At 37.4% G+C, this 13,018-nt stretch overlaps 2 protein-coding genes across 2 annotated transcripts; one reads left to right on the top strand and one right to left on the bottom strand.

Moving 5' to 3' along the window:
* Positions 1-555: 555 nt before the first annotated feature.
* LOC127754557 (aladin-like) lies at positions 556-4,771 on the top strand. Its single transcript, XM_052280125.1, has 15 exons — positions 556-709; positions 782-837; positions 958-1,122; positions 1,313-1,427; positions 1,587-1,686; positions 1,817-2,002; positions 2,172-2,227; positions 2,315-2,402; positions 2,477-2,552; positions 3,263-3,362; positions 3,467-3,518; positions 3,957-4,094; positions 4,200-4,287; positions 4,373-4,440; positions 4,529-4,771. The coding sequence occupies exons 1-14, from the start codon at positions 652-654 to the stop codon at positions 4,424-4,426; spliced, it is 1,332 nt and encodes a 443-aa protein (XP_052136085.1). The 5' UTR covers positions 556-651; the 3' UTR covers positions 4,427-4,440; positions 4,529-4,771.
* A 356-nt stretch (positions 4,772-5,127) lies between these two features.
* LOC127754556 (alpha-L-arabinofuranosidase 1-like) lies at positions 5,128-12,673 on the bottom strand. The gene is made up of 18 exons (XM_052280124.1): positions 12,512-12,673; positions 11,912-12,106; positions 11,402-11,456; positions 10,515-10,711; positions 10,039-10,160; positions 9,802-9,949; positions 9,349-9,418; positions 8,620-8,765; positions 8,479-8,524; positions 8,326-8,378; positions 8,026-8,170; positions 7,401-7,519; positions 7,213-7,284; positions 6,679-6,785; positions 6,310-6,366; positions 6,026-6,218; positions 5,695-5,838; positions 5,128-5,462 (listed from the first exon to the last, which is right to left on the bottom strand). Exons 2-18 carry the CDS (start codon positions 12,083-12,085, stop codon positions 5,337-5,339), a joined length of 1,974 nt encoding a protein of 657 aa, XP_052136084.1. The 5' UTR covers positions 12,086-12,106; positions 12,512-12,673; the 3' UTR covers positions 5,128-5,336.
* Between the last annotated feature and the right edge of the window lie 345 nt (positions 12,674-13,018).

The following is a 13,018-nucleotide window of genomic DNA, read 5'->3' as shown; positions in this document are numbered from 1 at the left end:
ATTTTGTTAATTTCTTTGATCAACGAAAAGCCACCATAGTTGAGGGAGTCTTGCATCAGCTTTAATAGTGGAAGGGATCGCCAATTTTTTCGGGTTTTACGGTTATGTGATACAAATCAAATCAGATTTGCCCAATAATTGTGCGAGTAAAAACGAACTTTTTCATACTTTTTGCATCACGCCTGATGATGCGTTTGTGATATTGTGGGCCTCAACCAGGTGCAAGCACTCCCGTCCTGAGTCCATCGACGCATATAATTTTGGCCCGGAACTCCAATTCCATCACATACAATGTCGGCCCAGTATGTTTGTGGGCTTCCGGCCCAAATCGCCTTGGGCTGTAGCCTGCGGGTACTCAGAGGTTAGATTTTCTATTTTTATTTTAATTTAAAAAGAAGTTTAGTTAATTCATTAAGCTTATACCATGTAGAAGGTTCCATCGGAATAATTATTATTTATTTCAAGCTATTTCGGCTCTTTCTTAATCTTCGAAAAGAAAGAAATTTCATAATGGACAGGTAGGATGAAAAAAAAGAAAAAATCAAAAGGAAGTGTGGAAAAAATGACAAGAAGATATTGGGGGAGTCAAGGGTTTAACCCGTCCTGCGACGCGGAGCACCGGCCGCCGCTCGCCGACGCAAGACAACGACGATGCCGAGCTTCCCTCCGCCCGGCGCCGTCACCATCTGCGAGATCAACCGCGACCTAGGTGTGCTATCTCCAGTCCCTGCTCCCCCTCTCTCTGCTGTCTCCAAGCTCATTCCAAGTCTGTGCGTTGCAGTTGCGGCGGATGCGGTGTCCGACGATCGAGCCAAGGATGCCTACGGGGATGTCCTCGTCAGTACACTCCCATCTTCCCCATTCTTCCTCCGCCTCGCATAATTTCGTCTTTCTTTTTTCATTCACAACACTAATTTTATTAGGCCTCTAATTGGAACTTCAATTTGGGGTTTCCAGGGAATGGTCTTCAGCCCGATTCCTTTCCAGCCGGATGCGATTGCTGCCACCCACGAGCCTCCTGCTGTCACTGAAGCTGCTGAGCCTGCTGAAGTTGTCCCCAGAACAAGTTTAGCTTCCACCATAGCTGAGTCCTTCAAACAAATGCTATTCCCTTCTTGCGATGTGAGTTGGTTCTTTATCATATCTTAGTAGACTCAATTGCTTGCATTCATGATTTTACTGCTTTTCTGTCATACATTGCCCCATTCTCGTAGTTCACCCAAAATCTACCCACAATCTTATTTTTGTGTAGAAAGTGCTCAGGATAGATTTTGTAACAACCGTACTTACGACAAATCTTTTGTTTTCGCAGCCAAATCTGCTACAAGAAATTGATACCCAGAAAGTAAGTTGGAATCCGCACAAGCATTGCTTGGCATTTGTTTCTGGGAAGAACCAAGTTACAGTTCATGACTTTGAGGAGCCAGGTGAGATCTGCTGAACTTTCTTATGTTGTATTAATAAGATAGATATGATGAACTGAAGCATGATGGCTATATGAACATTTATCCTTGTATTTAATGAAATGAAGTATGTTTCTCAACTCAGCTGAAGCCAACAACTAATCATTTGTATTCTCTGAACAGATAATAAAGAATCCTACATTCTAACAAGTGACCATCAAAAGGATGTTAAAGCTGTTGAATGGAGGCCAAATAGTGGAAAGATGATTGCAGTTGGGTGCAAGTATGTCCTACTGCCACCATATACTAGAGCACTATTAAAGATTTGTTTCCATATTCTTTTCATGTCATAATACCTGGTGGCACAATCTACTATTAGGTTAACTTATTATTATTATTATTTTTTTTTTCAGGGGAGGGATATGCCTCTGGTCAGCATCATATCCTGGCAATGTTGCATCTGTGAAATCTGGTGTCACCTCTTCTTCCTTTGGTGCCTTTCCTAGAGGTTCTGGTGGTCAATGGATACTCGTGGACATTCTCCGTGGTTCTTCTGCTGAGCTAGTTAGCGCACTTTGTTGGAAACCTGATGGAAGATATCCTTTATAAGTTTTCAGTGCAGCATTTAATCATTGGTATCATTGATTTCCATCTCTTTTATTTGAAAAATAAAGAAATGCAACCTAAAACAAATAATATGTCTTCATATGCAAACAGAAAAATTATCAGTGACTCTAGACAATTTTCCTTGACACATATCTCCACATACTTGGTGTCCGCCTCTTGTAATAGCCCATCATTCACAATTTGGGACGTTTCTCAAGGTATATAAATGTCATCAGAATGCAGATACCTGGTTCCATCTTACACAGAACTGCATACTAATATCTGTGGATTTTCTTCCATTTCAGGGTTGGGAACGCCTATAAGACGTGGATTAAGTAGTATATCATTAGTGCGGTGGTCACCTAGTGGAGATTACCTTTTAACTGCTAAGCTGTATGAACTTCAACTTCAGTTATTTTCATTACTCATAGCATTTGAGGATTTATATAGTTTACTTTTTTAATTAGTGATGGAACTTTTCACTTATGGGAAACAAATACATGGACGTCAGAACCATGGTCTTCATCTAATGGATATGTATCTGTAAGTAGTATTCATTCTTAAAAAAGTACTGTTCAACATTTAACATTGTTATTTACCATGTCACAAGGAATGAATTTTTAATAAGTCATGAAATGAAAGGGCAAATGCTTTGCCTGTTATGGGCTATTGGGTTGTGTTTTAACATAAGAAATTGTTATATCAGATCTATTGGAAAATGATGTTGTGTACATACATGTATTTATCTTGAAAACTGTATATTTAGCATGATTATGAAGATTGATAAAGCATATTACCTTATTTAACAAGTGATTTCAAGCAATATATGTTGTAAGCATGCCTGCATCAAGCTTCTAAACTTGGGTTTTATTTTGTATTTATGACTACCTTGCAGTACCTTTTTATTTGTCAATGTATTGTCATTTCAACATCTGGTCATTATGATTCTTTTGGCATCTAGAATAGAAAATATACCTATAATTTTGTTTGCCACCAAGGGTAATTGCTTGTTCAACAGTTGATTTTTGCTTCAGTTTACTTTGTAAATTGTAAATATTACATAAAGCTCATTTTCATTTGAACCTTCCTAAGAATATACAATTATACATAATATCAGTTTTACAGAAAATGTATCTCATTCACTTGTAATATGTATGTTACCCCCCTTAAACCAGTATTTTGAATTAAATATGGGTGTTGTGACTAGTTCTGGAGTTATGATGTTTTATGCTTTTATCTTGCTTGCATACTAGGGAGCAAATTGGGATCCAGAAGGCCGTATTGCGTTACTGTCCTTTTCTAACTCAACAACACTGGGCTCAATTCACTTCTCATCAAAGCCACCATCTTTAGGTATGCACTGCTACCCTCATCTCACTACAACATTTTTATGTGAAGTTATGCTGTTATGTTTATTGTCTGTATCCTGAACATTATGTTGTGTTCATTGACTTCAGATGCTCATCTCCTACCAGTCGAACTTCCTGAAATTTCCTCTCTGATTGTCAGGTAACAACAGTTGACCTACCATTCTATACCCATGACCTCATGTGCACCTGATGGAACATATTTTGCTGCTGTCTTAAATGCTAACTTTAACTGATGATATTTTGACTAACCACATTTGCAACTGGTTCGGAGGTCATTCATGGTATGTTTTTAAAGAAATCACTCATAGTATGTAACTTATGATTATTAGCAAACTAAGTAAAGGCAAGTTCTCCCTAATCAATGTTAGCGCCTCAACCATTTTTTTCTTCAAAATAATATATTTAGATCTGGCTTGTAAAAAGTCTGGCTCTTGCCATCATTTAGTATATACTCAGATGCTTTCATTTAGGATAAACCTTACATGATCAAAGGTTCATCACTTCATCCATTACAGTCTAGAAAAGTAATTTCTTGTCCACTCCATATACTAATTTATGCTTTCTCTGGTTCATCTAGCCGAGGCATAGATAAATTAGCATGGGATTCTTCAGGAGAGCGCTTGGCATTATCGTTCAAAGATGGCAATGAAATGTATCATGGCCTTGTTGCTGTCTATGATGTGAGGAGATCTCCACTTGTCTCAGTTTCACTAGTGTAAGTACAGCTCTCTAACTTACCATGTTATCTTGGTCATGAACATTGTATCTCGATAGTTTTGGACCATTGTCTGATGAAGTTCCAATGTGCATATGCATCTAGTGGATTCATTAGAGGACCTGGAGAAGGAGCAAAGCCACTTGCATTTGCCTTCCATAGCAAATTTAAGCAAGGACCATTGCTTTCTGTGGTATGAGATCATCAAAAGTTTTGAGCTTATTAGTTAGTAAATGATAATTGTGGTTGCTCACATTGTTGTCCAACTATTCATGCAGTGCTGGAGCAGTGGCTGGTGTTGTACATATCCCCTCATACTTCGCCCGCATTGACTCCCTAAGAGGAGGTAAACCTCTTCGGCTGAAAGTCTTACTTTAGTGGCATGATATCAGCCATGTTTCTTAATCTGAAGTTCATTTTTCCTTTTTGTCCAGTAAGTAAGGTCAAGAGATGATTGGCATACTATTGAATTATCTTTTCAGAGAGATGCATTCTCTAGATGCCTTAAAAATGCTACTATGATTGTTATCCTCTTGTATGTAAAATTCTTCCCTCTGGAAGTGGTGCTATTGAATGGAGTCAAATAGAAAACATTCTGAAATGTATTTGATAGCATTACAAAATGTCTGTATTATACTTATTTGGAGGGGGAAATGTATTGTCTGCGTTTGTGTTTATGCAGTTCCCCCAAGCAAAGACACCATTGTCTTACCATGTGTCCTTTTGGGGCATGATTACTGTTCATTAATTGGCTGCACTATTGCATGGTAAGAAACCTTGAATGAAAAGTTTAATCAGTTTCAATTGGACTTGTGTTTGAGATATCACAGGTATGTTGTGCTGCATCAAATGAAATGTCAACCCTATCACTTGGTATGACTGAAACACAAGGTAAACATGCAGAATAAGTATGATTGAAATATAGTTCAAGCCATTTATCATCCACCCTTCATTTTCCCCTCCTGTTTGCTGATTCAGATTAGCTGGGAATCCATTCAAGCTGAGTAGCCGGAGCTTAGTGTGATCAAAGGGATTGCTTATTGACAATGATATTAATTAGCGTTACCGCTAGGTTCGATAATGTGACAACCTTAAACTACTCTTACAGCGTCATAAACAACAGGATCGATCACACGAAGTGTGATTAGCAAATGCCAGAATGCAGTATATACACTCTGTTAGCTTTCTGAAATTCAGGTAGCACACCTCACGTAATCATCCTGTGTTCTTTCTCTGGTTGCTTCACATCTCTGCTACGAGCTTGCTGTACTGATCTAGAGCGAGGTCAAATGAAGTGAATGAATAAGGAGCTAGCACTGCTTCCATCTCTTCTGAAGCATCTGGCAGCTCGCTTTTAACCGGTACGACCTGCATTCATCGTTCACAAGATACTTGTATGTTAGATGAACTCGCCAGCACCTGAGAATATTGTGTGTCACACTGAAATTCATCCTGCCTGCGAAAAATTTATCTAGAAAGACTAGAGAATAATTCCAGACAGCTAAATAAGCAGTTCCCTGAAAGCTTACAAATAAAGCTGATAAATTCAGTGCATAGTTATGAAACAAATAACTTGTGATCCAACCAATGGTTGTCTTACCTTGTTTGGTTCAGCAAATGAATTTTCATCCAGCAAATTGTCGGATGTGAGAACAGTCACAGTTGATTTTGCCGTATTGACGCCAGCTTGAAGTCCTCTTGAAGATATTGTGAGGTTCACAGCATTTGGCCCAAAGTTTATTATCTGCAGAAGATCTTTTGAAGATGAATATATCTTCTAAAATCCAAACAGATGTGCAAGTATGCAGTGGTTCAATCAGTTTTATATCGCTTTATATTGTTGTAACTCAATCATTCAAAACATTTAGGTACTTCGCTAATGAATTGCTGCAATGGTATGCAAGTTAGGAAAAAATGGAATGGTTAACTACCTTTATTCTCAGAAAGATATCATGTGTGTCTTTCCAGGTGATTGCAGATGCAGCCAGTGAATCAGAGTAGCTGGAACCGATCGTAATCGGATGAATCACAGAACCACTTGATTCACGGAAATATGTTTGCATCCAATAACTAGGAGTGCCATACTGTTGCCAGGAATTGAACACAATTGCATCTGGGTTCCAGCTGATCATCACATTCAGAGCTAGTCAAACTCAAGCACTTGTGAACAAGAAGAATGTTAGAAAATAAAAAAGGCAAAGCCAAAGGTACTAACGTGCGGTCATTGTCATTTACGAAGAGCGGTGCATAGCTAGCCATCTGAACAAGATCACTGCAAAGAAACATGACAGAAACTTTTAATTTATTCATGATGGAGAGTATTTTTGCTGCTCAGTATTAGTATTTACAACATGTGTACATGTTATCTTGTAATTTCTGAAAAACAAACTTTTATCCCCTCAATTCAAATTTAATTATCTAAACAGGGTCATAAACTAGTAATTATTCATGACAATATTGACATTTATCCTGGAAAAGTCATGGATGATCTAAATACAGCCGCATGCATGATTCAGCATTTCAGCTAGCCCAAGAATATGGAGAGAGAGATTATTCAAGGAAAGTATGAAGTGAAGGAGATCACCTATTTTTCTCTAACCCAGTAAGGAAAGCAGCCTCAGCCAGTGAAGCAAGAAGGCTTCCTTTACCAGCATCCCTTTGTTCATTGACAGCATACTCACTGACAAATACCTGGAATAAGATTATAGCATAGTCATTAATGACTACTTTCTGTGTATCCAATATCCTAGGATGTCGAGATGCAAGAGAACTGTAATGGTACAGAGAAACAAAGCCTTCCAGAGTGTTGTGACAGTTGACACTACAACACCATTGATTGAAGTTGCACGTATAAAATTATGACTTCAATATAATGTCTAAAGAAACTTAAATAAATGAAGAAACCAACTTCAGGTAGAATAATATGGAAGAAACAATGTCCTAAAAATATTCTACCAAAATTAGGAAGATAGGCCTATTTAAGGCCAACCTTTATATCAGTATTTTAAGGATATATCTATTGCCAGAATAAATCACAAAAACAAAGGTCATGTTTTGGATGGGCGATGATGGCCAGAAATCCCAGAGAACCATACCATCCAAATAAGGATTAAAATACCTTAGGCCCAATGCGTGATGTCCTATCAAACTTATTCTTCATGATAAAAAGATTGGCAGCACTGGTATAGACCTGAAAAAAAATGTCAGAATGCATCTTAATGAAAACACAATGAGAAGTATGTCGAAATCATGAAACAGTATTTAAAAAGTGAAAATGGAGAATATTTTCTGATGAAAGAAGATTACATGGAAATCGTATAAATCAGCAGGATGATCAAGTGGCCTAGATGATCCATCACAGTTTGAAATCATTTGAATATCCGGATAGGCCTTGCGTATAGCATCATAAAACTTGAGGTAATTTCCTGTACAATAGGATTGAAAACCGTCATGGGCAACTCGGGGACAAGTGGGATATTCTTGGCTGGCTCTAGTACTTTCATGAAATTAGTGAAGGCTATAGTAACTCTGAAGGTTATGAGCAATTATAACTTCATGTGCAAAGAAAATGTATCCTCGGAAACTGGTACAATAAATGGCTAAAAGTTACATACATTCTATTTTCATCTATTATTTATTACAAATGTTTATATTTTTATTATGCTTATTTGTAAGGGTGAAATTATTTTTTCATAACTGTAGTTGACTCCAAGTAATGATGGCATACAAACAAAGAAAAGGGGAACGAAGAAGGAAAATAAGCGGTTTTAGATATGCAGACATAAATGATAAGAAATTTTGTGTTAATTATACTTGGCCATCACATCATTTTAGCCTATAGATGTGTCTATTGAAAACTAATGAGAACAACTATGGCATTGACAACAAATGGGATCATTAGCATGACAAGCTCTGGTTAATAAAAATATACCTCGGTAAAATCCCTTGTCACAATCTTCATTTCCAATAGCAACATACTTCAGTGGGAACCGTTCTGGATGCCCCATTGCAGCTCTAACAGAGCCCCATGTCGATTCTGCGCTCCCCCTTGCAAATTCAAGACTATCCAATACATCCTATAATAAGAAAAAAAAACTTGAAACAATGGCATATGCATAGAACAACATTTTGTTTTGCAATGATGGCATCTGCAATAAGGAAAAATGGAACCGTAGTAACCCTCTACCCAGTTATATTTGGATGACTATTCTTACTTGGGCATTTAACGTACCTTAACAAAAGGTTCAATTATGGTGGTATCGACTTCATCATGGTGGCTGATCCCTAAATTTCAAGATAAAAACTGTAAGCAGTTAATGGGCATGCTAGCAATAAGAAAACATATGGTAAAACAAGAAAAATATAAATAAGAATAATGTATTACCAACATTGAACACCCAAATAGGGGCAGCACCCAGGTCTTCAGAAAGCTTTCCATGAAAATTTCGGTAGAAATATTTCGTTAGATATGTTGATAGCAGAAGAGATGAAAAAAAAAACTCAGATGGCATTAACTAACATACACCTGGAGAAACTCGTAATATCCTAGGCCATCATCGGTCCAATAATTCCAAACATCTCCAAAGTGCCCAGGTCTCTGTTCCCAGGGACCAATAGTTTCCCTCCACCTGAAAGCATTTCTTAACCAATCGCCTTCAACAAAGCACCCCCCTATCAAAAGTGTCATATAAAGTTTTTTGATTGAGACATATGTGGACTTGTTCAGAAGTTAGTTACTACAAGTTATCACTATCTAGGATATTATGGAAATCATATGTAAATATAGGTAAATCTATAACTGTTAGGGACAAACAGACGAACAGTTATCTATATGCTATGTTATCTAAAAATTATATGTATATATGTCTAACATGCTGTTTTGTACTAATTCAACTTTTTAATGCTTTACTCTTTGAGTCTTAATTATTAATGCTTGTTCCTATCCCAGAAATGATTTAGATTAACATCACAAAGTAAAATACAATGTATTTCTGTTATATTATGATAGCAAGTCCTTATTAATTCCTCTGGCAGACATCATAAAGTGCATGTTTGATTTATTTTTAGTTACCTGTATATTAGTTTTTTTCCTAATTCTAGTTAGAATATGACCTCGAACTTTTTAAAAAGGAATATAGGGTTGAAGTTTAACGAGAAATAACTGGATATAATACAGTGATCATAAATATGTGAAAAACCAAGGCATATGTTCAAAGCCCCTAGTAGTTTATTTTGGTTAGGGAACAAGAAATACCAGGAAACCGTAGGAACTGTGGTCTTAATTCCAAAAGCATGTATAGTAGTTCCTTGCGAAAGCCATGGCCCTGTACATATAGCAGAAAATGCCCATTAACAAATATTGATAGAAATTCCCATTAAAAAATGGTAAACTAATAATCATGGTCTGCCAATAAAGAAAGGAGGGATAGATTTTATTTCCAGTTTTTTTTTTCAAAATGAATATAAAATTTTATTATGACTTACTAATTAGCAGTGAGATTGAACCAACATGTTTGTTATGTACTTATGAATAATTTATAATTCTGCTAGTACACATAGCTGCATCTCGAAGCAGTGCATCGTTGGTTTATCTTTTTGAGTATTTTAGTTACTATATTTTCTCCATGAATATTCAGTGGCTGCTCCCAGAGCAAAGCATGCTTCTGTGATGGTCAGTAGCCAATAGCAAGATGAAAATGTGATGAACCTTGTATGTGTCTGAAGGCATGAGTGACACTTGATCAAACCAAATTATTCCCTTCTTCATACTTGTTAATTCAAGTCTTGAAGTTCTGCATGTTCCTTCAGCTAATAATTGCAACTCTATCTTTGTCCAATTTGACAGATCAATACCACTGCAACATTTCAATATGCAATCCTTTCAATCTTAAACAAAGAAGACATTAACAATTATTTATTTCAGCGTTATGGCAAAGATGCATACTGTATAGAAACTGATGCCAGATTTTGCAGTCCATCTGAGCATGTGAGAGAAGCTGTCAATTCCACTGATTCTAATGATCTGATATACATGACTAGATTATAGGCTTTTCCTTCTTCTATGTTCTGGAAGTTGAAATGAACAGATTCTTCAAATAATCAGAAGGTAAAATCCCAGAAAACAAACAGAAGATAAAAGTGGAAATGGTTTGAAGAAAAAACTAGAACAGTTATTCAATTTCCAAGTAAGCAACACACAACCATTGGATAGAAAGCCAACACTACGTCAGAAAAAGATCAACATGAACTGAAACCAAAGAAAAAACAGGTTAGCTTAGCTATTTGTTAGTTTCCTTTTTTGAAGAAAAATGATAATTTTGCTGTATTTTCTGTAAGTGACAGTGTGTACAGTGTAAACTGTCATTTAGAAGAAAAGATTATTTGGACTGTGAGTTGTTTTTCGTTGACAAAGTCTCATACCATGCCCCAGAATCCTGGGTTGTAAATGCCAACACCGCCAGCTGGACAATTGTCACAGAGAATCTCCATCCTTAGAGCAACAATATTTTGGCTGAAACAAGATGAGCAATCAGTCGTGACGTATATAGAGGATTCATCTCCAATGATAGACCATGGGTCAATATTTGAAGGGGTGTGGGGCCCTCCAGCTTCAAACCCTGAAGTATAAATTTTGCATTAGTCAGCTTCAATGTTAATGAAAATTTATAAAACACAGATTCTTTTGTTTCATTTTCTAGGTTTTAATGCTGAGCTTTAGCCTATTCTGTTCTCTAGCTACAAGCCAATAGAAGTTAAGCAACCTGAAGGCAAAGCTTTTGCCTTTTCTTCAAAAAAAAAAAAAAGTTAAGCAACCTGATGTCAGTTATCAATATGAATAAGGATAAACATAATAAATACTCTCGACAAAAGTTGATAATTTTCTTTCTCATGAATAAGTAGGAGTGATAACTACATATCATTTCATTTAGGAGGGCAGTTTGCTCTTAATCTCTTCTACAAGAAGTAAAAATACCATGGTTCTGAATGCTGACATGGAGTTCTATATTGTCCTTGTAAAAGAGAAGTGTTGTGTATCACATGAAAAGGTTCATTTTATAAATTATTTTCCTTCATTGACTATTAGACCTATTAACCTAAGAACATCTATTATGAAGTAAATCTACACTGTATGCCACTGATAAAATGCTACTGTCTCTCTGACATGTAGGCAGTGCAATGACTCATTGTTTTGTAGGACTGATTTATCTATTTCCGTGTAACAAATCTGCAACTTAGTCAAGCGCATCCACTCACTTCTCACAGCTTCCAAGGGAACCAAGAGGCATGATTATCAAGCTGAGAGTTACCTCTGTTACTGACAAGCTCCGCCCATATCCCACCAGCTCCGGCATGGTTAATTTCCTGTGATGTTCACCGATCCAGTTATCATGACTGACGAGGATAATCTAGAATATTCAAATTGCAGCGAACATGTAATGAATACAAGGGCCAACAAAATAAATCTTCACACACCCCACCCCAATCCCTCCTCTTCCCAAATAATGCATAAAAATTTCAACACCGGCATCCACAGAAGAAAATGGACCTATAATACATGGTTAAAATAGAAATGGGCGCAGGAGAAAACATGTACAGAATAGGAGTTATTTTCTGAAACCAAGCAGAAGATGATCATAGGTAGTACAACGTGCTGCAATGTGAACAATGGTAAATTCAACTGAAAAGACTAGATGCATCCCCCAGGTAAGGTTCATTAAGTTAGTGAGCCCATCCTGATATCAGTTCTAGTGCCCCTGGGAGTGATGCAAGAAGATAGAAGATGTACTGAACCAGAAGCTAAATAAGCAAAGCCTGACCTCGAAAAACAATCCAAATAGCGTGTCAGGGATCTTTCGAGAAAGGTTCCATGAAGCATCAACTTCCAGTACTGCTGTCTGAGCCATGTCCAGTTCTGCAGCTTGGCATTTGCAGCTGACAGAGAAAAGAAGCAAGTAACAGAAGGCAGAAAAATATGTTTCTTTGAAACCCATATTCTCTGTCGTGCGTCCTGCCTGCCGATAAACACTAATTCAGCCCATAGATCATAGAGTAACTGAGTAAGCACACTAATAACAAAGGGATAAAAACAGTATCGACTGAGTTGTCAAACAGCAAAGAAACTGAAGAGGAAACACTAAGCATAATTGGATCAGACCTACATCAAAATCAAAACTGCTACAGAAACACAACTCCACCACTAAAAATCGTCAGCGATCAGCAGTAAACCATCCAAACTTCAGTGAAATCCCACAAAATTTCCCTCGGAAAAGATGAAACAGAGAGGAATCTGTCATGCAGTGAACCAACAGCAGAAGGGAAAGCACAGTGGTTCTCTCAGGCATTTCGTCGAACATTTCAACCGCACAACAAGAACAGGTTCAGAAGAGTAGAGGACAGAGAGAGAGAGAGATTTGGACCTATGGATCGAATGATTCCTTTGCCTCCAACACTAGGAGACGAGAGAGAACAGCTACAATTCGTCAACTGAATTTGTGAAGCTCCGATAGTGTTAGAGCTCAGGAGGGAATCGAAGCAAGCATCTTTAAATAGGCGTGCGATGCTCATGCGATGAACAAGTGTGAGCTGAGCTACATCATAACGTGACATCTGTAGCCTGAGCCACGGACGCAATAATGCAAGCGCCTCTCCTGAGTATGTGGACCGTCGGATCTTGATCGAGCGGTTGGAAAGGCAGAACGCGCAACCGCTTGATCGGCAATTCAGTTGCTTCTCGGGCTAGACATGTCCAGTTGCGACAAGCAACTGAACAGGATCGACAAAAGAGGACAACATTTCCATTTTCCATGTACAAATTAACACAAAACAAATCATGCAAGTTCTTGTCTTTTTTTTACTATGTGTGCATTGAATTATTGGTCCTATTTATGTAAATAAAATATCTTCATCAAATTAATTCACTGGCA

This window comes from Oryza glaberrima, chromosome 11, assembly GCF_000147395.1.
Source record: "Oryza glaberrima chromosome 11, OglaRS2, whole genome shotgun sequence".
Lineage (NCBI taxonomy): Eukaryota > Viridiplantae > Streptophyta > Magnoliopsida > Poales > Poaceae > Oryza > Oryza glaberrima.
The sequence above is the reverse complement of the archived record's forward strand: the minus strand, read 5'-3'. Positions and strand labels throughout refer to the sequence as shown.

What these genes read in the sequence shown, in the direction of transcription:
- LOC127754557 (XM_052280125.1), top strand. Translation starts at nt 652, where the DNA reads ATGCCGAGCTTCCCTCCGCCCGGCGCCGTCACCATCTGCGAGATCAAC. An exon ending in AATTTGGGACGTTTCTCAAG is followed by an intron (nt 2,228 to 2,314) that starts GTATATAAATGT and finishes CTTCCATTTCAG; the next exon opens with GGTTGGGAACGCCTATAAGA. An exon ending in AAGGACCATTGCTTTCTGTG is followed by an intron (nt 4,288 to 4,372) that starts GTATGAGATCAT and finishes CTATTCATGCAG; the next exon opens with TGCTGGAGCAGTGGCTGGTG.
- LOC127754556 (XM_052280124.1), bottom strand. Translation starts at nt 12,085, where the DNA reads ATGGGTTTCAAAGAAACATATTTTTCTGCCTTCTGTTACTTGCTTCTT. An exon ending in CTGGCATCAGTTTCTATACA is followed by an intron (nt 9,950 to 10,038) that starts GTATGCATCTTT and finishes GAAATGTTGCAG; the next exon opens with TGGTATTGATCTGTCAAATT. An exon ending in ACTGGGTTAGAGAAAAATAG is followed by an intron (nt 6,367 to 6,678) that starts GTGATCTCCTTC and finishes GTTTCTTTGCAG; the next exon opens with TGATCTTGTTCAGATGGCTA.